This window comes from Abramis brama, assembly GCF_963993115.1.
Source record: "Abramis brama genome assembly, chromosome: 2".
NCBI classification, from domain to species: domain Eukaryota; kingdom Metazoa; phylum Chordata; class Actinopteri; order Cypriniformes; family Leuciscidae; genus Abramis; species Abramis brama.
Window position 1 is genome coordinate 48,699,814 of NC_139964.1, and position 23,408 is coordinate 48,723,221.

General features: G+C 36.6%; 4 protein-coding genes across 7 annotated transcripts in view; 2 read left to right on the forward strand and 2 right to left on the reverse strand.

Annotated features, from left to right (window-relative positions):
• spag5 (sperm associated antigen 5) overlaps nt 1–7,574 on the reverse strand; it is a 41,474-nt gene extending 33,900 nt beyond the window's left edge. Inside the window, exons 1-9 of the mRNA XM_084097102.1 lie at nt 7,394–7,574; nt 6,209–6,251; nt 5,976–6,092; nt 3,797–5,850; nt 3,520–3,709; nt 940–1,056; nt 766–858; nt 579–692; nt 349–468 (exon numbers count right to left, since the gene is read on the reverse strand). Of these exons, the coding sequence (XP_083953228.1) occupies nt 349–468; nt 579–692; nt 766–858; nt 940–1,056; nt 3,520–3,709; nt 3,797–5,850; nt 5,976–6,092; nt 6,209–6,235 (2,832 nt within the window). The 5' untranslated portion in view covers nt 6,236–6,251; nt 7,394–7,574. The remainder of the gene's footprint in view (nt 1–348; nt 469–578; nt 693–765; nt 859–939; nt 1,057–3,519; nt 3,710–3,796; nt 5,851–5,975; nt 6,093–6,208; nt 6,252–7,393) is intronic.
• trmo (tRNA methyltransferase O) lies at nt 7,136–13,084 on the forward strand. 3 transcript variants are annotated; one of them, XM_084097114.1, is made up of 7 exons: nt 7,179–7,241; nt 8,783–8,851; nt 8,947–9,101; nt 9,324–9,498; nt 10,609–10,766; nt 11,699–12,235; nt 12,315–13,084. In XM_084097114.1, the coding sequence occupies exons 2-7, from the start codon at nt 8,826–8,828 to the stop codon at nt 12,545–12,547; spliced, it is 1,284 nt and encodes a 427-aa protein (XP_083953240.1). In that variant the 5' UTR covers nt 7,179–7,241; nt 8,783–8,825; the 3' UTR covers nt 12,548–13,084. The 3 variants fall into 3 exon arrangements, with proteins under 3 accessions (XP_083953241.1, XP_083953240.1, XP_083953239.1); XM_084097113.1 differs by having other exon boundaries at nt 7,193–7,251; XM_084097115.1 differs by lacking the exon at nt 8,783–8,851 and having other exon boundaries at nt 7,136–7,241.
• A 136-nt stretch (nt 13,085–13,220) lies between these two features.
• Nucleotides 13,221–15,041, reverse strand: hemgn (hemogen). Of its 2 annotated transcripts, none has more exons than XM_084097159.1 (4): nt 14,883–15,041; nt 14,331–14,409; nt 13,844–14,166; nt 13,221–13,718 (listed from the first exon to the last, which is right to left on the reverse strand). In XM_084097159.1, the coding sequence occupies exons 1-4, from the start codon at nt 14,938–14,940 to the stop codon at nt 13,594–13,596; spliced, it is 585 nt and encodes a 194-aa protein (XP_083953285.1). In that variant the 5' UTR covers nt 14,941–15,041; the 3' UTR covers nt 13,221–13,593. The 2 variants fall into 2 exon arrangements, with proteins under 2 accessions (XP_083953285.1, XP_083953284.1); XM_084097158.1 differs by having other exon boundaries at nt 14,319–14,409.
• Nucleotides 15,042–17,870: 2,829 nt separating this feature from the next.
• anp32b (acidic (leucine-rich) nuclear phosphoprotein 32 family, member B) lies at nt 17,871–22,903 on the forward strand. The gene is made up of 7 exons (XM_084104688.1): nt 17,871–18,201; nt 19,998–20,147; nt 20,231–20,353; nt 21,656–21,842; nt 21,936–22,048; nt 22,128–22,197; nt 22,301–22,903. Exons 1-7 carry the CDS (start codon nt 18,148–18,150, stop codon nt 22,393–22,395), a joined length of 792 nt encoding a protein of 263 aa, XP_083960814.1. The 5' UTR covers nt 17,871–18,147; the 3' UTR covers nt 22,396–22,903.
• The last annotated feature ends 505 nt before the right edge of the window (nt 22,904–23,408 follow it).

Genomic DNA, 23,408 nt, shown 5'->3' on the forward strand with positions numbered 1-23,408 from the left:
CGCGACCGGGTTATTGCTAATATTCCGGTTTTGAACGGGTTATTGGCTGCATGTAAACGTAGTCAATGACAAGCTGCGCATAAAAAAATAAAATAATCGCAGCCTTTGCGATTTAAAATCGCGATAAGCCATCTCGATTTAAGTGCGATTACATGGAAAGTGCGATTAATCGTGCAGCCCTATCATCAAACATCCAACAACATATAAATTAAAACTGCCCAACGTTACCGAATGAAATGTCAAAAAAACAAACAAAAACAAAAAACGCTGGCGGGGAAAGAGTTAAGCTAATGGGAACATTATATTTTCATATAAATTGAGGCAGTGATGCAAGCAATATGAGCAGACCAGTGATGGGTAGGCCAGTTTGAGGCCTGACATCAGTTCCTGGTGAGACCCAATAGTGTGCTCTAGTTCGGCCACCTGAGCAGTATGGTAATTCCTCAGCTGCTGCGTTACACTAAAGGCCTGACAAACAAAAACATTTGAACAAGAGGATAGGCTAAGATCAACAGCATATTCATCAAAAAAATCTTGTGTTCTTATGCTTCAGCAAAACCAATAAAATGTCATCTCACCGCTTCCTTCTCCATTAGAGAATCATCCATGCGATGTCTCATGTCTTTCATCTTCTGCTCCATCCCATGGAGCGTTTCCTTGTACCTCCCATAAAGAGACTTCATCTGACTGGCCTACATAACACAGACTTATTATTATGAGCTGTGAGTCCTTGGCAAATATCTTCTATGAAGCTCTTTGACTTACCTGTCTAGATAAAGTTTCCTGATCAACATTAACAGCATTTCCAATCTGTTTCATTTTGAAGATGGCATCCTCTGTGCTTGACTTAAATGAATTCTGTAGAAGAATTATAACATTTTAAGCATTTTAATTTTTAGATGTAAGTATAGCTTTGAAAAATTAAGAGAAATGTCTCACCATCCCAACCCGCATTGATTGAATGCTGTCAAATAAACTTTGAAGAACCTCCTGATCATGCTCAAGACTCTGAATTCTCTCCAGTGCTGTCCCATACAAATCTCTGTATGTCCCATTCTGGCAAATAAAGACAAGATAAAGAAAAATTAAAACATTACATATTCAGAGTTGTTGTTTTTTTGGGGGTTTTTTTACAGAAAGGTTTTTGTGGAGATTTGATCGTTCCTCCGGCTGAGTAATCTCACTGGTCCAAAATCCTCCTCTGCATAGTCTATTTGATAACAAAATGTTTTAACAGGCAGCTTAGCACAGCATTGAACGTTCAGTGGTCAGAAAAATTACTGGAAATTAGGACTGGGAAATATGGCCAAAATGTCGACATTTGTCACAATATTAATTCCATACAATTAATGGGGAAGGAAATGAATTCCACATGTTTGTTAAACCTTAAGAATAAGTGTAAACATGATTGTTGTTTTATTTTATACAAATTTATAATAAAAATTCATGTCTAATTAAATAAATGCATAAAACATGATCAATTTAATGTTTTAAAATGTACCGGTAATAGATCTGCACGATTACTTGTTAAAAGATTGCGATCTTATTCCTAAATGACAACGATTCGGCTAGGTCTACTAACCCTTTGACAATACGATCACAGCTGAACATTCAAATCTACGTTGACGCTGCCGCTGACCAAGAGAGAGCAGTTGTCATGCATAGGTATGAAACAGCTTCACAAACAATCTTTTTCAACCACACAGTCTCATTATTTCTGTAACAATAATTCAAATTATCACAGAAGTACTGGGATAAAAGTTTATAGCTCGGGTATAAACACTGATATCTACTGTAGTGATCAAAACCACCTTTTAATTTATCACCTAAAATAAATCACCTTTTGAATTTAACAAAAATAATTCAAACTCATTAAATATTTTTAAATAGACAGCAGCAATTAACATTTTGTTATAACATCTAGTAAATTACATGTTATTTTGTTTAGTTGTCTATTCAGAATCGAGCAAGAATCATGATCTGTTTTAAACAAAAAACAGTGGGTCTCATTCACTAATAATTGCATGGATTATTTTGTATTTGTACGCACAGGAGAACTTCTCATGAAAAATCTTTCTAATTCACAACACGCTCGTACGCAGACTACGCACATGAATTTATTCATAACATTGTTCCAGATGTTAGTGAATTTGTAGTATTCTAAATGAGCGGCAGCGTGCACAAGGTTAGTCATTTGCATTAAACACACACAAACCATCTCCAAATAAGGGCTTTCCGCACACGCTTTCCTTACAGCCTTTTGTCGCTCTAGTCAAAATTGCCGCTGTTTGCAGACACGCTCTCGCCAGATCATCGAGCAATGCCGAGATACCAAAAGAAATGTTTGTTAAAAAACAAAAATATAAAAGGATATTAAGATATCTTTAAAGGGATAGTTCACTTTGAAATTAAATTTTGGTATGTTTTAGCTTACCTCAAGGGCATCCAAGATGTAGGTGCCTTTTTTTCCACAGTAGTTTCAATTTTTATATTTTTAGGTCAAACCGTTCTTGTCTGTCAGTCATATAATGCAGGTCTATGGTCACTATCTCAAAGAGCATGCACAGTGAAGTCCAAATTAAACAATTCTTAGTCTGCGCAAGCGCCGGAAAGTGTACAAGAGGTAAAAATAATATAAATACTGTTCGTTTTCTCACACAAACCGCTCGTTTCGTGTCTTAGGCCATCAATGTGTACTTACGATGGGGAATTGTTTAATTTGGACTTCACTGTGCATGCTCTTTGAGATAGTGACCATAGACCTGCATTATATGACTAACAGACAAGAACGGTTTAACCTAAAAATATAAAAAGTGAAACTACTGCGGAAAAAAAGACACCTACATCTTGGATGCCCTTGAGGTAAGCTAAAACATACCAAAATTTAATTTCAAAGTGAACTATCCCTTTAATAATTCTTGAGTTACAGGCATGTAAACTTGGGGCAAAAAACACAAGTGCTTTTTTCCATTTTTGAACTGTCACCGTTAATGCAACAAAGATTGCTAAAGTCAACAGATTTAACTAATAGACCTACCAATCTCTGTGTAAAAATAAAAATAATGATGCTGCCATCTTTCTAAAATCATTTTTACCCCCCTGCAATTTGGCTCCATATCTCAGGTGAAAACTGTCATTTTGACCCAAATCCACAAAATAGTGGATTACTCAGTGAATACACGTTCATGAAATTTAATATTTTGGCTTTAAAATATCTTTTATTTATCTTTGTCTTTCTTCAGAAAAAAATATTAACAAAATCCAAAATTTTAACTGGGGAAGAAGTGTCCGCAATTTGGTTGATTTGACATGGAATGACCTCAAAGATTTATTATCAAAAATTTGGATTTATTTTTTTCCATACATACATACATATATATATATATATATATATATATATATACATACATACATACATACATATATATTAGTTTTATTGGCCAGCCTAGCCCAGCTAGAAGTGCCGGAAACTTGCCATCATACCTGGATACAACGCATGTTAGCTGTGGGGGTTCTTACCTGTCTGAGCTCAGTGTGGTCCGTCTGGATGAGTTTATCTCTGAGATCAGATGGAGAAGTGTCTTTGCTCGGATTATGTGCCCGTGCAGAAGTGAGCTGCTGGGAAAGAACCTCCACCATGATGAGTGTTGAAGTCAGTCTCTGCTCCAGCTCTGATCTAGATAAATGCTCCAGATTTCCAGGAGTAAGGCTTCAAAGAAAAAGTCACACAGAGACAATATAGATCACATCAACAAATGAGTCAATGATTCATGCTTATCTGCTTATCTTAACTTACTTCCACAGCAGAGAGTCTGTTGACGTGCTGGCATCAGAAACATAAACTTCCTTTAAAATCTCCATGCCTCCTGAAGTATTAATGCTCCGCTCCATCAGTTGAACTGGGGTTCTCCACACACAAGCACTACGCGTCGCAATTGGAGAAGTGCCCACTAAGGCATTGTGGTGATTCACTGGTGCTGAAGCTGGAACAACCACCTTTCCTGACGCAGCCATTAACAGTTCAGCCATCTGTATGAGCTGTTCCTGTAGAGGCCCATTGCCCACAATAGGAGGGGCATTCAACAGCTTATGATGGTCTGCAGAAGCCCATTTAGGTTCCACACCCTTTTTCTTGGGTGGGTCTGGAGGAACAGGTGTATAGCTCAAAGCATTGGCCAGGGATGTGGAGTTCAGGAGTGGAGGCGGCATGGGACTCTCCGGGAGTTCAGGCCACAGATGGCTCAATATGTTTTCGGCTGTGTGGTTATTCAAAACACTCCTGCTTAGGGTGGGCGTCTTTGGAGTGCAGGGACCTGTCAGAACAAGAGCACTAGGAGGATCCTGATGAACTGAGACAGCTTCACCAGATCTATTATACAACCGCATAACTTCAACCTCTGGGTGGCTCTCCTCATCCTTTAAATCCAGTGTCTTATCTTTGAGAATGTTGGCTTTATGGGCAACATTTTCAAAAGAGGGACCTTGAGGACAAAGGATTTCCTCAGAAAGTGAAACTTCCATGGTCCTTTCTGGCAGAAACTGCTGATCAAGATGCTCCACATTATTTTCAGTCATGACAGAAGAGTCATCCTTGGGCAATTTAAGTTTGTCATTATTATCACTTAACAGTACAGCAGTACTTTCCATTTTATATGTACTATTCAGTGCTGACAAGTGTTGGCTTGACTCCTTGCTAGCAACCGTCTTTGATCCTTCCATTTCATGGCACGTGTCTGATTCATATATTCTCTCTGTATATCCAATAGTTGATGTTGTATAACCAATTGTATTTCCAGATTTTTCCAAAATACTTGCTGAGGAAAGCCGTGACTTGGAACAGACCTCATTTTCAGTGCTTGATATATTTAGGACCTGTGACTTTTCTTTTGTATGGCAGTACATGTGGTCAACATGCTTGTTTGCAGGTGCCAAAGCAGCAAAGCTTTGACCGTCATTTTCACTGATGTCATTTAAACAAAGCAGACTTTGTTCTTCAGCAAGATTCTCCATGAACACAGACATTTCTAACACCTTGGATAAATCAGCAATTTCTATTTCAAACCCAGAACAACACAAGCTTTTAAATGTGACCTCTCCTTCTCTGCTTAACATGCCATGACATCCTTCAGAGAGATCAGTGTTCTTGTGATTGTTAAGATTCACTGTATTTTTAGGCTTGCACGGAGTACCTCCAATGTCTTCGAGAGTTGACTGAGAAGCGTCATCAGCATTGACTGTACTGATAGTGCTACTATCTTCACATAAAGACACATGGTTCTTCCAAATACAGTAATAATGGCCCAAAGGTTGAGGGTTTACTGATTCAGCCTCTGTGTCCACTTTAGAAACAGGAGTATTTTTACATTGTGACTGATTTCCTGATGTTAGATCCTTTGTGAGAATCGATTCATTAGAGATGGCTGAGCAACCCGAAACCTGAATCTCTCCACCTAAGCACATGAGGGATTTGAATGTGACATTTCCCAGCTCACAGGTGGAAACCTCTTCCCCCTGATACAGTATGGATGAAGAATCTGAACCGGTCGACCTGCTCCTATAATAGTATGAATGATCAACATGCTCTGGACTGGTCTGATTATCCTCTATGCCCTTGGCTTCAGCGGTTTCATTTGGGTCAAGTGGGTCATTATCCTCCAGTGCCAGACGACTGATGAGAACAGACTCATCTGACTTTACAGGTTCATCCTCAACTACCACTTCTCCTTCAAGACACACAAAGGATGTTAACATGACATCTTGATGTTCATCAGTGGCACCAACAACTTGCCCATCATTTTGGACCTCTGGTGTAATAGTTAAGCTTGGATTTTCATCAGGGACAACTGCATGCTGTTGGAAATCAAAATATCACAATAATAGAAAAATTTCTTATTTTTATTCCTATGAACTAGACATCACAGAAGGTTGAAAGATAAAGCAGGTGATCTGAAATCAGAGAACCAATGACTTCATACCTTCATTTTAGGTTCCGTCTCATGTATCGACACATGTTTAAGCATCAGAGCTGGAGTGTCCTGCAAATTAAGCAGTTCATTCTGTACATCTCTGAACGGGACTCTATCTGACCTGGGCTGAAATACAGAACAAAAACCTTTATTCCTAGAGCTCAAACTGTCATACTGATGGTGGGAACAATAGATTAATTTTTATAGTTAAAATATGCATGGTCATGAAGTAGGCTACTCACATTTGACAAGCCACTGACATATGACATGTTTTTAGATTAATATCTGCAATCACAAAATAATTAAGCACAGGTTATGATACAAGATGATTCAAGTAGCAAACTTCTCAAAGAACATAAAAAAAATAATTGACATTACGATTTTCCATTACCATCGTCAAGTAAACACAATAGCTAAATCAGCCATTTTTAAAAGTCGTTGATTTCATGTTGACAAGAGTTTGATGTATGTAATATGTAAATAGAGCATATCATAAGCAAACAACAACAGTAATAAGCTAATCTTAAGGGAAGGTTAGATTTCTATAAACGTTTTATTTTATGTTTTATAAATCTTGCTTACTACAAGCCGAGATAACTAGGCTACATTTCTTTGAAGTTAAATATACAATTATATGAAGACTTCAGATGCAAAAGCCTCTAAGTCCGTCGAACGTTTTTTCTTTAATATTAACATTTTATCAGGCTCCTATGTAGCTATAGTTTTCTACCCAAGTACCGACATTTCTGAATGGGCTGAGGCTGGGATTTAGTAAGTTTGAAATGAAAGTATTTGATGAACGTATAACGTACTATGTGCGAGAGCATTCACTCAATATTATTATCTCATTTTTGACATAGGTTGCTTTTAGAGGCTTTTGCATCGGAGGTCTTCATTTATTGCACCCATTTCTCACATCTGCTTAAGAAATTGTTGAAATTAGGTTAACGTTTCTACAGAGAGTAAGTTACATTTTTAAGTAGTTTTGCTGCTTGATTTCTTTATAGATATATATCAGCATTAAGACATAAATAACACTGATTGCATCCTCTCAAGAAAAGTCAACTTTGGCGGTGTCTCAACGCCTAGCCAGGGGTGCGTTTCCCAAAAGCATCGTTAGCCAACTATGGTCGCAAGTTCCCTCGTTACCAATAGAGTTCAATGGACATTGCGATGAACTTGCGACCATAGTTGGCCAACGATGCTTTCGGGAAACGCACCCCAGCCCAGGAGACTGTGTCAAACGCGCCTATCAAATGCTGCTTAAATACTCAGGTAACGTTAGGTAGGCAAGTTAACTCGGTAAGTTCTGAAACAGTCTTTATTTTGCAGAATAATAAAGTAAATTGGACAAACGACATCGACTAACACAAAATATTATTAATGATTAAATTTATAATAAAGCATGTTCCTTCTTTAATTCTTACCTTTGCGTCTCATAAGCGCTTTATTAACGTTACTGCTTATTTTGATTCTGTCTTCAGTACTATAAAAACACAAGATTATCGACTTAACCGCCAATACGACGTTCAAAATAAAATGCACAAACACCTCATTGGGTAAAAAAAAAACCCACGTGACATACGGAAACGCATTTCTTCTTCTCCTTTGGTTCATTGGAAATGCGCATGCCCTGTGCACAGTGCCAGCTACTGGACTGTTGTGAAATCATTATTTTCTTTCATTTCCTTACGGCATTCTTTCTTCTTGTTTTTTGTTTTTGTTTTTTACGAAACCCATTTAGATCATAGCACATTATTTGCACAACGTAGAATGTGTTCTGTAGACTGCTATCACGTTTGCCATTATTGAGGATAGGACGTTTTATTTCCCTGTTTTACAGTTCTCCAACCGCCCCCTGAAGGTTAACGTCCGTGTGTCGGGTACAACAGTCAGTTAGGCAGAAATATCACATTCATAAATGTCGATGGTCAAAAATTACACCTAGTTTTGTCAAATTTAAGTTTGAGCTTTGTCAGTATATTGAAGCATTGGAGGGTGTAAGGAACACCAAGGCAAAAATGACTATAGTTCTAGTCACTACAAAGCATTAAACATCTGAACTGTTTCTTTAAACCCAAATCAGGATATTAGAATGATTGTTGAAGGATCATGTGATGTGACACTGAAGACTGTAGTAATGAAGACCGACCCTGCGTCCCAATCTTATTTTTTACAGTCTATGGTCCCCCAATGTGCATATCCACCCTATCTGCCCTAAATAATATTGACAATTACTATGTCACATACTGTTTAGGATGGATGCACATTGGGACGCAAATTCAGCTTTACCATCACATGAATAATTACTTAAAGAAAAAAGAAAAAAAGAAAAGAGTTATTTTAAATTGTAATAATATTTCACAATATTACTGTTTTACTGTATTTTAATCAAATAGTACACATAAGAGACTTCTTTCAAAAACCTTTAAAAAGTCATTGTCATAAACAAATACTTTTCCTCGACTTCCAAATTTGACATTTATATCAAAGAAACCCATGAGATGCTTTAGTATATTCCCTTTTTTAGTGGTCAGTAAGGAATTTAGTCTTAGATGGTCTGTGTTGATTGCACAGTAAACAGTAGGTGGCGGTACGGTACTACACCAGAAAAGATAATTCCTTGAAAGTAGTTGGTCGTCCAACATTTTCCTCTCGATAGCGAAACACGTGTTCGTATTGCAGTTGCTTGCAGTCAGTGAAGCAGAGCAACTGATGAAACAAACAAACAAACCAGTTTACCATCACATCAAATAATTTCTGAAGTGTATAAGTTATACAGTTAGTATCACTAAAATGTCTACATCATTGTGTAGTTGTGCCGAACAAATCAGAAAACTGACACGGCAGGCATCAATAATGAGAAGAGAGATAAAAAATCTCAGGTAGGTTCTCAAATCAGCATGATTGTCGTATATGAGATAAGATTATCCTGAAAATGTGATTCCTTTATTCATTTATTGGTTTGTTGATCAAACAGACAGCAGATTGATGGATCCATACGAGCACATAAGAAGCAGTTGTCATCTCTTCAGTCCATGCTGACAGACTGTATGAAACATGATGACAGATTACAATCAGTGAGCAAAAGCCCATCTCAGAGCCCCGGTGGAATTAATCAATTATTAGAACAAGGTAAAATGAATCTAATAGCACTTTTTAGGCAGCATTTGTATTTGCTGGATGAATAAACCGTCATAGATGATGTCAAAGCTGTCACTCTTTTTGGGTCCAGATGTTGTTGTTGCCACCATGTTAACAAACCTAAGTACTATTATAGAGGCTGTGGTCACACAGCCTTGTTTTCATGCCATATAAATATGTCTAAACCATATGTGTCTGTCTTTTACATCCCAGGGCGTATTCAGACGGTACCTATTGGATATATCAGCTCATGTTTTGCAGTCAAAACTGGCACTCCACGACAACCCACAATATGCAGTTCTTCACGGGCCAGCTTGAAGATTGAACCATCAGTCTTCAATAACCCTGAACATTCTTTAGTTGGATTGGAACAATACTCCCATATCTGGTATGTAGAAATTAGGATTGCAGTGGTATACCAGTTTTCATGGTATTCTAAGGTATTAAAAAATTGCTTATCTAGGATATTGACATAAATCTGGACAGAGAATTTCATTTGCGCATTCACATCATCTCCTTTCCTCCTCAACTGCCTGTCAGATTTGCCAAATTTCATCACAGACAGAAATCAAGAAATCCATGCTGCTATAATAATTTGATCTTGGTAACAAAATAGAAAATATATATATATATACTCCCATGTTGTCTAAAAAAAAGTACATTTGACTGTTGAGGTGCAGTCACATTAACACCATTTCACAGGTAAAAAAAAGGTCCATTGTCTATAATGTAGCGATGTATAAAGCACAGAAGTCAGTCACTTACAAACTAAGCAGCGTTTTGTTTGTCAACGTGGCAAATCCGCTTGACCAACTTCAACCCGTTGCTAAATCAGCGTGGGGAAAACTTTCCTCCTCGCTCAAAATTATATTATAAAATATTCCTGTTGAAATTACTGGATTTTGCTCACAAAAAAATTGCAGAACAACAGTAAATGTGACACTTACTTTTTTAGAACTAATTTCTTTTGTTCTAATTTCTTTTGTTCACATATCTTTTTTATTTATTTTTCAAAAGTCAGACTTTTGTACTCAAACTTACATTAAAAATGGTTTCAAGTTTCAATCATAATGTTCAGCCAAACAATGTTCTTAAGGATAAGTGTCAATGATGTATGTAGCTTTTATAATAATAACAATTATTGTGTAATACTGTATACTGTGAAACCATGATATTTTCTGAGACAGTTGCCATTCCATGAAAATCTCATACCATTGCAAGCCTAGTAGCAAAATCATAATGTTCACCACCGTCCTCTTAGCTGGACGGTTAGTACAATAGATAGAATAATTTAACTGAACTGCACTTTCTAAATAGCAATGTAGTGTAGGAGATAATGTTGGTCATTCAAAATCAAAAGTGAATGGGTTTAGCCGTTAGAAGTACCTAGATAATGTTTTTAAACAGGCCTGACAAGTGGCCAGACCTAATTAATGACAATTGAAAGTTAAGTACACATTTGTGTGAACTCTTTTGTCTTTTTCTTTCACATTCTCAGGATCATTTTCCTTTTCCATAAGAATGGGCAAATGAGCTATAAAGCCAAAGTAAAGCCGCCCCGTCTGAATGGCCAGAGGGTGGGGGTGTACTCTACCCGCAGCCCCCACAGGCCCAATGCTTTGGGACTGACTTTGGCAAAGCTAGAAAGAATCACAGGTACCTCAGTTTTACTGGACTTAATGAACTCTAGGACAGCAGTTCTCAACCTAGCAAACTTCCAAGGGGGCATCAAAATGACTGTATTGTGTATATTAATAAATTCTCTAAAAACTCCATGAGCATTTTATGAATAAACATTTTTGTAGTTATGCTTAGCTCCAAAAATATTTTGTCAGAAAGAATTTGAGTGAAAAAAATTCTTATCCTTAATCCTTATCCAGTAAATCATGAACAACAGGAAAAGTCATGGGGCCTTTAAATAATGTTGTGAACAATGAGGGGCGCCAAAAAGCTTGAGAACCACTGCTCTAAAAGATGATTGTCATGTGTGCAGTGTTATTTACAGTATGTACTATTATAGTATTTATTAATATTTTGCAATAGCTTTTATTTTTATATTTTCAGTTTCAGTTCAGTTTTCATTTTAAGTTTTAGCAAATTAGTTGTACTTTTAATCACATTTATTTCTTTTTAGATTTCTTTTTATTTCACTTTTAGTAATAGTAGTACTTTTATTTATTTTAATGTTATTTATTTATAATGATGTTCATCTCATCTCATATTTATATTTTATTTTAGCTTTATTTCAATTGACAATTTATTTTTAATAGTTTTAGTTTGTTAACAACAACTGTTAACTAACCAGTTGGTTGTTGTGTTTGTATTATAATTACTATTATTATTAAATTAACTTGGATAGATTCAATATATTGTGTAGTGATGTACTGCATTGTAAGATTTTTCAGAGGAAACAGTGATAACAGTGACTTTATTTTCACTTTAGGCCAGTATCATCATCAAAGCTTCAATGAAAACAAACAATGACTTTCAGCTTAATGGGACAGCTAGTGTAGCATCATAGTCGTAGTGTCATAGTCAATATGATAGCCTATTTAATATTAGTAATCAGTTATCATTTGCTTTTCAAGGGGATACACTTCACTTGTCAGGGGTTGATATTATCGCTGGAACACCTGTCCTGGACATCAAGCCGTATATTCCAGACTATGATTCTCCCAAAACAAGAACAGATGATACCAACAGTGAATATAAACAAACATCATCATTCACAGACCCGATGGATCTATGTGAAGAACCAGACACCTTAGAGACATCATCTGAACCTTCCTCGGAGATCAGTGTTTGTCCAGCCGCTGTTTCAGATTTCTCTTCTTCAGAACAGTCTGGATCCAGTGAAGTGACTGATGTACTTGAAGAAGTTAAAAACTATCTCAGACAGCAACAACTTTTCCCTGAGAATCCAGATGAAGACAAAAACACGGATACTCCTGAAGGCACTTCGGCGGGTACAAACCCTTTAAGTTCATCCAGTCTCAGATTTGGCCACGAGGACTACAGTGCTATCGCAGCCTGGGTCAGGGCACCTCCTATCAGTAACCTAGATGTGCGATTTACTGCAAATGCTGAAAAAGAGCTCAAAGAGTTTCTTCCCTGCGACAGTACAGGTATTAGATCATTCTGATACCTGAGTGTTTTTCTAATCAAGGCAATTGTCATTTGTCTAATTGATTTCTTATTTAATAGACAGCACAAGACCAAAGTTCCAGTTCTTGAAAGGACCAGATGAAGCAGTGGCTGCTATCCACGGCATTCTGTCAGCTGACCCCAGATCAGTATATCGTCGCACACGTTGTCAAGACCGCCTGTTCTTCTTTACCCTGGATACAGCTGACATAACCTGCTGGTTTGGAGATGGTTTTGCGGAGGTTGTGAGAGTCAAACCTGTGCAGAGTTCAGAACTCATAAATATTGTGTGAGTTTTATGTCAGATTCCTGCACTTATAGGATAGTTCACCCAAAAATGAAAATTTCATCATCATCAGTCATCATTTACTCACCTTCAAAACTTTGAAATGTTTTTTGTCCATATAATGAAAGTCATTGTTCACCAAAACTGTTTGGTTACCAACATTCTTCAAAATATTTTTCACATAAGAAATACAGTCATGTATGTTTAGAGTGGCATGAGGGTGAGTAAATGATGGCAGAATTTTTTGGGTTAGCTACCCTTTAATTTGTATAATTGATTTTTTTAATTATTATTTTATTTTATTTTTTTGTGTTCTAATAACAGCAGGAAGTGAAGTAAATGTCAAACCAAACTGATGCAGCATCCTTGTCATTAAAAAAAATTGTAATTTTAAAACCTTCACAAAACACCTGAAGATATTGTTACGGGTTGGCAGCATCGACTTTCTATAGATTAACATACTGTGCTCAACAAAAATGGTTTGAAACTGTATTACTAGAATTTCATAGTTTAACAACATAATAAAATTTGTATTTTAATCATAGTTTGTGTGTTATTTGTTGCATTTTAGAATTTGTTGAATATGTGTCCAGTGAAGTACTGTTTACAAAGTGTTACAAATAAAATTAATTCTCATATGAGGATGATGGATCCAATGAATAAATTGCTGTAGACAAAGACAAAATATAAAACCCATTTATTTTAAAGTAAGTTGTATAAACAACCTAAACACAGATTATTTGTCATAGAGGTTAAAAGGAAAATAGCATTTTTTAATAGTTATTTGGTATTTAAAAGTTCTATTTTACAATCACCAGGGGGCACAACAGTGCTATACTAGTCTAACAAAATTTCATATTTTTATTTTATTAAAATAATTTGGACAGAGTATATTGATGAGTGGCTTATATACACAGAAACATAAACAATTTTAATAAATATACACACTTTCTTGTTTCAGGTTTTGAAATCCTTTGAGATAAAGTAAATATAGTAAATGAGTTAGTCACAATGCTTGTTTTTTGTTTTGTTTTTACTGTAGAAAATAGATACTCAGATAAGTAAATTCTCAGAAAGGCTTATGCTGTCTGATTGAGAAGGACCAGGTGGTGGGAGAAACGCAGGCTTTGAGACTTCACTTTGTTCAGGCACATCAGCAAATGACTGCTCACTATCACCTAAAAAACAACATACATTCATTTGCGTTGACAAATCAATATATAAAATGCTTAATTTTACAAATGAATAACCCAGTAATTAATGAAACCACTACTGAAAAATGTAGGGCCATTTCTCCAAATACCTGTATCAATGATAAGGCTTTTTTGAGGCATGTCTTCCTCCTCATCCGGCCCCAGATCCTCAATCAGAAACTCCTTGAGAGGTTTTTCACTTGCTGCTTCCACAGGCACCAGCTCTGGTTGTGGCTCAGCTGGTTGTATAGGCACTGTCTCTGCTGTCGTGGGTAATACTGGTACTGTGATAGGAAGTGTGACAGGAGAAGGATCTGTTTCCTCAGCCAGACCAAGATCTTCTGGAATAACTATGGGCTGTTCTTTCCTTGGTCGACCTTTCCTTCCTGGGGTACTGCTGGTCCTCTTTTTCACTCTTTTAAGGCTTTGTGCCCTGCAGTCAATGTTAGGAGACATTATTTGAGCGAAATTTCCAAATTTGTGGATCTGCATCACAGTATCACAATGTGAGTTGAATTGAAAAAGAAATAATCAGTGCACAATAGCCTTTCCCAGTGCTTTTATTGGCCTCATTCAACACTTTACCCATAAACCCACTGGTTGGTTGCCTTTTCCTCTGCCTCGGCTTTTCGTTTCTTCAACAGGTCTCTGTCTCTCAGTCGCAGCCGAATTCCACCTACCAAACAAACAAATCACTCCTTCGCTGTTTTGCCTGCTGCAGGTTTTAGTTTGTAACAGTAGCTAAAGTAGCACCAACCAAAAGTATTCAGAATTCAGGTCATGAGTATATAAAAGAGCTGCTCAATGCATGTTTCAGACTAATGTGCATTGATATATGATCAGTAAATCATGGCAATTATTATGGCATTTCAAATATCTCATTGCAACACAAAAATAAACAACTAGTACATAAATATCTTAAAAAACGCAGGGAAATAAGTCTTACAATCCTTAAGAACAAAGAACTAGGCTCAAAAAGTTTTCTGTTCTTGATATTGAATGTTTCATCTATACCATTTTAGTTTCGTTTTTTTGAAAACTTAAACGGTCACTAATATACAATCTTAATGAATCGATAATGAACAAATTCAGGTCATCAAGCTGTTCTTAAAAGTGATTAATTTTGAAGTTTTGATACAAAAGTCATACCTTCATCAGAATCTTTTACTTCTGACAGCAGAATCTCTTTCTCCAACATCTCTTCCATTTTGTTGTCCTGTCACATGAATATGAAGTATTGAAATGACAGGGCTGAAAAAAATATGTGCCCATTTACTCTTCCTGCCGCTAAGAGAATTATCTGGTTAAACATTACCGTGGTGCTGGGAGAGTTCTTGCAGTTGTGCTCTTATCTTATTTGCAAAGGTGGAGGACTTGGCACAGTACTCACAGAAGAAAGTAAAAAAAGGAGGTCATGATGCTGGCTGCCTGTGCACTTTTCTGACTGTTTGCCTGTCGTCACGAGAGATGACCGCTATTCTTGACTTGGTCAAGGGTCATAGACAAACATGTAGCTAAATGATCAATATAGGCCAAAACTAACCAAGATTAATTTATAGGTTTAAATTAATCTACAGTAGATTGACTTAGACAAATAATTGTATACTGCTGAAGATCTGTTTATCATCTTGAAGAGCCAACTTATAAGTAACTTTATTCACAGGAGTTGAGCAAGGTTATTCACTAAAGACACTAAAGTCCAAGACGGACGCCTGGTGCTTCAGACACTGTATCCCTAACAATTTTTTGGAACATTTTGGGAAAGTTCTTCGAATATACATCCTAACGTTCTCTATTTGCTATAGACAGAAAAGTTTTCTGTAGCCTATATGTTCAGTTTAGGGTTTGAGAACGTTCTCTTAACCTAACCCTCTACACATCAATAATCACTTTTCATGTCTTCTATTCCTTTGTTTAGTCATGGATCTCATAAAACAGGATGTTTTGGGAGATTAAAATAATTGAATTATTTAAAGATAAATTATATTTATAATTTAAATTATAAAAAGGTAGCCTATGGTTAATGAATCCACACAAACTGACTCTCTAATTCTTAGTATTGTATTGAGAAGACGATTAAAAAAGAAATCCCACCCACAATAAACTATCCCTTTTGAAAGAGAAAACAACCATGCTGACATTAAAGGCATTTCTTTATTTCCATGTTATTTGAATACTCAAAAAGTATAAAGCTCATGATAAAGCTCATGCCCTCTCATTTTATCTCTGCTGCTCACTGGGTGTGTTCACAATCAGGTCCAAACATATTGAGTTCTGCTGTCCCGCCATTTAGATACTGTGCATGACTTCTCCCTGAACAACTTTGAGGTTAATGAATTAAAAATTAACATAGACAATTCATCATTTATATTAAAATGATTTAACATGTATTTATAAATTCATTACACTTTTGGCAACAAATTACTTTCCCCTAGCACTTTGTTGCTTTCCATTAAAATGAAATACTTCATTTTCTTTCTCTCCCACTGGTATAATGTGGTTACCTCCACCATCATAACAGCAACAGCGAACAGCATTTTAATATCAAGACGCCTTCAGAACAGCTGAAGCCTGTATGTGGGATATTGCATTATTCTTCATGAAGAAAAGCCTACAGTTCTTTGTAGGATAAAATAAATGTTCAAAGATGTCAGTAGTCAAAGAGGCCATGGAAGGTTTTTGACTTTACTATAAACTGGTCTTTATTTTTATTTTACTGGTTTATTTTGGGTTGTTGTCATCCTGGAGCACTGAAATATCATAAGAGAAAAGTGTTTGCACCACATGCACAGAGTACAAAACAGCCTCATATTCTTTGGCCATTATGCAACAGAGCAATCATTGGTCTTAATGATACCAATAAGATGGCTGACCCTACAAATCTCCTACCATGTTAAAACTGGGTCAGGGATTTTCATAATTCTGTTCTTTTATAGTATTGACCAACTATCCTGCAGGGAAACTTTCCCTGGCTAATGAAGTCATAATTTGTTGTGAACAGTTGTGAACAATGGAGTTGAGATTGACTCTGTGGCCTCTTTGGTCCTTGCTGCCTTGTGTGCTTTATAGTTTGCTTACATAGGACTGTTTTTTTTATTTAAAGTATGACACCTATTTGCATATGCTTTCGTAATTGTTATTTAGTTATTACCCTTGGTTTCACTTAATTTTTGTTACAACGTAGAAGCAAAATGATGCCCTCTCCTGGCAAGATCCTATATAGCAAGTGAACTTGTTGAACAGCAAACAATGTTTATAACCTTAACATTAACACAAATAATGCAAATAAAAAAAAAGACAAATATATTTTAATTTTGTAATATAATGTATAAATTATATCAACCCGATTAAAAAAATCATACTGTTTTGAGGAAAATTACTATAGTAACACACACACAGATTATTTCTCTGCAATAGCTGCAACATGGGGGAAAAAATATTCATTTTGAATGATTTAATAGTTGGTGTATATAGTCAAGTGTATGAAGTGATTTGCTTCCCAGACACTGTTAACCTAATGAAATAAATATAATGGAAAGAATACAACAAAGTAGGCTATGCATAATAGGGAAAATCAAGTATAAAATATATATGACAATAATTAGAACACTCTACCGCACACTATTGACTTTATTTTAGTCAATAGTGTGCGGTAGAGTGTTCTTATTATTGTCATTCAAGTTCGTTCCTGCAATCTACCTGCACCTAACCAGGCTGTGCATGGACCCTGGGTTGAATTGGAATATAAAATATATATACTGAATATAAATATAGTTGATGAGAGAACACTCCATTTGACAATATTTGGAAAAAAATGAATATCTAATATCATTTCTTTAGTGAAACGTTTACGATACATTTTGGATTTAAGATCTTGCTGTCTAATCCTTTTTTGCAGATATCATTTGAATAATGAAATAGCTATCAAAATGGCTGTCTGAGCTAGAATAACTAACTTGATGTAACAAGGAAAATAAAATGTTGTTTACACGTTTTAACAAAGATATGGCATAAAAAATTAAGGCCATTTTGTCCCAGCCAGAAAAACAGGGTTCTGCTTGTTTCCCCAAGATGATGAAATATATGGAACCTTTCCAACCCATTTTACTGTAAGTACAAAATGTTGACAAACTTCTCATGTCACATAAAGCTACTGTAATGCAGCACTGCTGTCGTTGATCTTGTTTGTGTGGCTGCCGTGCGCGTCGTTGGCCAGAGATGGCGCTATTGAGTATATATTTGTTTCAGTGCCGTTTCCCTCCATGGTTTCTGCTCTCCCAGAGTAACTTGGCGCTGGGCTCAGATCATTATACAGTCCCATATTCTCCCTCCATTAAGGCATCTTTCTACCTTTTGGGCTGAACAGAAATTCCTCCAGAACCCAAGAGGGAAGAGTCCAACTTTTGAGGGCGATATGGACATGAAAAAGAGGATTCATTTGGAGCTGAGGAACAGGACACCATCTGATGTGAGTAATTTTGAGCCAAACCTTTAGTTTTGTGCCCAACCATGCTAGCTGGGCTACTTTCTACTTCAACTGACCTGTGTGTAGTAGTTTAATGGTAAGCACATGGGTGTAATACCCCCCGGCACAGAGAAAGTACTGCGTGTATAGATTCACAGCATTAATGTTGTCCATTCGCCTTGTTTTGATATGAAAGGATCCTGAATGTGTAAGCTATACCGAGTAACGTTAGTTTAGAAAGCTGAAGGCATTATTGCAGCATTTTATGCCCCCCATGCTGGTTGTGTGTATTCATGATCTAGCATGCTTTTATGCTTAATATTTGCTCGTTTTAACATCGGCGTGGTACGATATGGATGGGATGGTTTATTTCACCGTGGTGGCCATGTTTGTTGCTAACATGAGGCGCCCTTTATTACATCCACTTAAACGCTAAAGTAATAAACCAGATATATCTGAAGATAACCATACACTAACACACTTTCTTAAATACGGTCACATTTTGGTCTCCATCACACTACAACAAAGCTCTTCCTTTCCTACGATGTTCAGGAAGAGTAATAATACCACCGGTTCTATAAGTAAAGTAAATATGTAATTTGACGAACATACAGTCGCATTATTAATTTTATTTTTAAGGGCACCGAGGCTTGTCGATTATATGAATAAAGTGATATTTAAAAAAAAAAAAAAGTTTCTTATTAAACTGCAAAGAGATTATCAAAAGTAGTCTTTTAACTATGTAATATAACACATGTATTTGTTATTAATGAGATGGTGTTGAGTTTTATTCGTTAAATTGTTGCTGCTGCGAGACACCGATTCCCGCCATTACTCCCCACGCGTCTCTACCGATTAAACTAACGCGTATAGCTGCTACTCAATAAATACTCGCGCTGGTGATTTTCAAACATTTTAAAGATGTAGTAAGTAGCATGACGTCTGCAAAGACGGAACGAGCGACTGAGTAAAAAGAAGCTAACGTTACATGTGCTAGTTTGGTTGGACAACCCGGTGGAAATGTATAAATTCAGTTATAAAATCAACAAAACATCGCGTAAAATATGATCATGTAATCCAAGTAACCGCATAGAATCAGGTTTTCGAACGCAGCGTTTGAGTTTTGTTTAATATGTAGAGTTTTCCTGTCAATATAGTGTATCTGAGGAGGCGCCATGTTGTCATGAGAGAAAGAAACTCTCCATTTTTGTCTCACTAATTTCCGCTCTGTCTTCGTCTTTCGCAGCAGGAATACGCCATCGACATATCGCTTCCATCTTACACAGGGGCTTTAGTACCCTCCATTTGCAGTTTGTCACACAAAATTTCACTAAAAATACGGTGGTGTCTTTCGGATATGTCCATGTTGTCTGGCTGTCGGCGTGTAATCTGCTGTTTTCTCATTGGTGACTCGCTGCGACAGTGAGCCATCGGGCCATACAACAGCAGCAACCGCTTAAACAGTGTTCAATGATTTTTCACGTTGGATTATTTCCTAAAATCTATATAAACATATAAGGCAACTCAAGATGCCCCACCACTCTGTAAATACAAGTTGTTTGCAAAACACATTATTATTATTTTTCAGTTGAGAAACTTTTTTAACCAGCATAGTTTGTCGCCTCCATTGAGCATGTCTATGTTAGCCAGCGTGCCCAACACCCGTTTGATCAAATTAGTTGCACTTACATACTTTCATGTTATTGTTGTTGTATTTTATTAACACGTTAGTTACAATAGTTACAGTAGTACAATAGTTACAGTATTTAAATTTTTGCTCTTGTGTTGGATCCTTCTAGGTACGAGAACTTGTCCTTGACAACTGCAGATCAAATGAAGGGAAAATTGAAGGCCTCACAGCAGAATTTGTTAATCTTGAATTTCTAAGTTTGATAAATGTTGGTCTTCTCTCAGTTTCCAACCTTCCTAAACTTGGAAAACTTAAAAAGGTAATATCACACTGTTTATTGATCTCTATAGTACAAAGTTATCTTATTTGTGCTCTGACATATTTATGTATTTTCATTTTCAGTTGGAACTCAGTGACAACAGAATTTCTGGTGGCCTTGATGTTTTAGCTGAAAAACTCCCCAATCTAACACATCTAAACCTAAGTGGCAACAAACTAAAAGACATCAGCACATTGGAACCTTTGGTTTGTACAGACTTCCTGTCTCATGAACTTGCATATAGTTTTCCACATTAAAGTTTCTGCAGCTTAACCTTATTGAACCTATTAATTGATTTGCATTACAATCTGTCAGAATTACATCTTTTTGGCCATGTAAATATCAGTAACTGCACCAAATTTCATATTTTGGCTCTGTTTTGACCTCTGAATGAAATTTAGTTTTTTTTCCCCCCTCCTCTCATATGATCTCCTGTTTTATACAATATTGACTATAAAAGTCTGATGTAGCCTATCAAATATGATACTCAACACATGGAAACGTTTGTTTTGTGGATTTTGTTTTTAGGATTTTGTCTAAAGGTTCAATAAACTGTATTTTTACGGACAGTTATTTCATGTCAGGCTTTACAGTGTTAAAGTGACCTAAAAATAAAAATGCCCCTCATGTCGTTCCAAACCTGTAAGGCTTCTGCGGAACACAAAAGACAATATTTTGAAGAATTTTGGTAACCAAACCGTTATGGTTACCACTGGTTATGTGTCCGAACAAAATCACTTCCTGATAGTCACTTCCTGATAAACTGGCGCTAAATATCACTAAGAAAAATGGAAGTTGCTGCAGTAGGAGAAGCCACTGTATATAATAATTTCGTATATAATAAATTACTTGCATCTTAAAGCGCGCAGATGAAACACAATAAACATGGTATCTTGATTTCGGAGGCAGATGCTGCTGTTTGGGAACACAGTAACGTAAGAGAGTTCTGGGAGGTAATTATACTGAACCACTTTGACAACAGAACAACCAAAACAGCATTTCAGATGCTGTGCAACAAGGTCGGTTCGTCTAGTTATGCCGTCCCATCGCAAAATCATGTCTCTTTTTTCTTTTTTTTTATGCGCATCGAGGAATTTATTCAGTAAATGTGTTTCCACCATAGTTAATGCGCATGTTTTCTTATCGGAAAAAAAGTTTATCCGACTCAATTAAGTTTTTTTATTGCCATTTTGGTGTTTCCATCCAGCGTTTTTTTTGTGTTTTTTAATTCAGTATTCCAAAATGCGCATAAAAATAGGTGGATGCTACTGACTTCCATTGAATGGCCAAAAAAGACATTTCTCAAAATATCATGTTTTGTGTTACACCTAAGAAAACAAAAAAGTTTTTCCAATGACATAAGAATGAGTAAATTATGTAAATTTTTGATTAACTATCCCTTTAATTGTACAAAAAAATTGAGCTGTGTTCCTCATCAAAAATTATGATGAAAATAAAACAAATAATGGAGTTGTACAGTTTTGTGATTGATCTGTTCATTTTGGCAGAAAAAACTTGACCATTTGAAAAGTCTTGACCTTTTCAATTGCGAAGTCACAAACTTGAATGACTACCGGGAAAGCGTCTTCAAGCTCCTTCCGCAGCTCACATATCTGGACGGCTACGATATGGATGACCGCGAGGCGTCGGACTCTGACGGAGAAGCTGATGGAGTCGATGATGACGATGATGAGGGTTGGTGTGGCCAGCTCTCAGTTTCAGTGTTTAAACAGCTGTTTATTTTATTTTTAGGGTTACCAGTGTTAATTTATGTCGCTTTAATCACAGAAGGAGAAGAAGAGGAGGACGAAGAGGAGTTTGATGAAGAGGAAGATGACGATGACGATGAAGATGAGGTTGAAGGCGAGGAGGATGATGAGGATGGCAGTGGAGAGGATGAGGTACGAGTTTATTATGTGTTGATTTATGGAGACTAAGAACACAGAAAATCTATTTAATTACATGGCTTGTTGCTTTCAGGAGGAAGACTTTGGTCGGGATGGAGAAGTAGAGGATGATGAAGATGATGATGATGATGATGATGATGAAGGTGAGATATTCAAATGAACCTTTTTCTCATTTTATGGCATCCTTTAGTTCTGTTGGTGTCCAAGCGATTTTTAAGTAAGTAAAATTGTTTTTCTCTCGCTCAGTCGAAGTGCAAGGAGGAAAGGGTGAGAAGAGAAAACGAGAAGCCGATGAGGAGGATGATGATGATGATGATGACGACGACGACGAGGATGATTAAAAGCCAATGAACAACTCTGTTACCAACCCTTCCCTCTCCTTCCTTTCCAACAACTTGGCTATCCCATCAACCTTTTCTCCCCCCCTTACCCAAGCGCTAAGCTCCCTGTGGGGGCAAGACTGTACCGGACAGGTGGAGCTGTTCATATGGAGCCTACGAGCTGAATGAAAGCCTTCTGGGTCGGTGGCTTACTCGGCATTCCACAAGTCCACTGTCAATCCCCTGCCCGTTTGTGTTCCAAAAACCTTTGGGGACTGGTATTTAGTTTTGGGTCTGTGCTTTTAATATTTTGTTGAAAGTGTTTTTCTTTCTTTCTTTTTTCTTTTGTTGACATTTCCTACCCCTTTAGTTTTTGTTCCAAATTTCCCAATACGATTGCTATAGCAACTGTGTGACAAGCGGGCCATAATTTTAGTGTGGCAGCCTGTGGCACAAATCAAGGTTGTAGCTACATTTTTACTTTCTGTAAGACAAAAACTTTGTAAATAAAATAACATTTTGTGCTTTGCTCGCTCTCCTATTTCTCTGTACTTTGTGTAAACATTTGATGCCAGACAATGAGAGGTTGAGGACTTGTGCATGTTTTAAGATAGCCATTACCTGATAAAGCTGCAGGGCAGCTGGAAAGATTAATCTTTTTTTATCAGATGCACAATTCATGATGCAGTCACTTATTTTACATTTAATAATTTTCTTAAATGCAATCAAAACCAAGTGAGAAGAGATCATTCCTTTCAGGTTCATTCTTCACTGCTAAAACATCATGACTTTTAACTTTTAACTTTTGAAGTTATTGGGATCAAATAGTTATGACTAATAACCTGTAACATATTCAACATGCAGTGACAAACTAATAAAGCAAATCTGAGGCCCTACACAAATCCAACCAGGAATCGGAAAAACAAAATATAACTGATATTTTTACTTTATAAAGTCTTGAAATTTTGTTAGAAGTCATTATCAACTTATGATGAACTCCTCTAACATGGTGCCATACATATGACCCTATCACA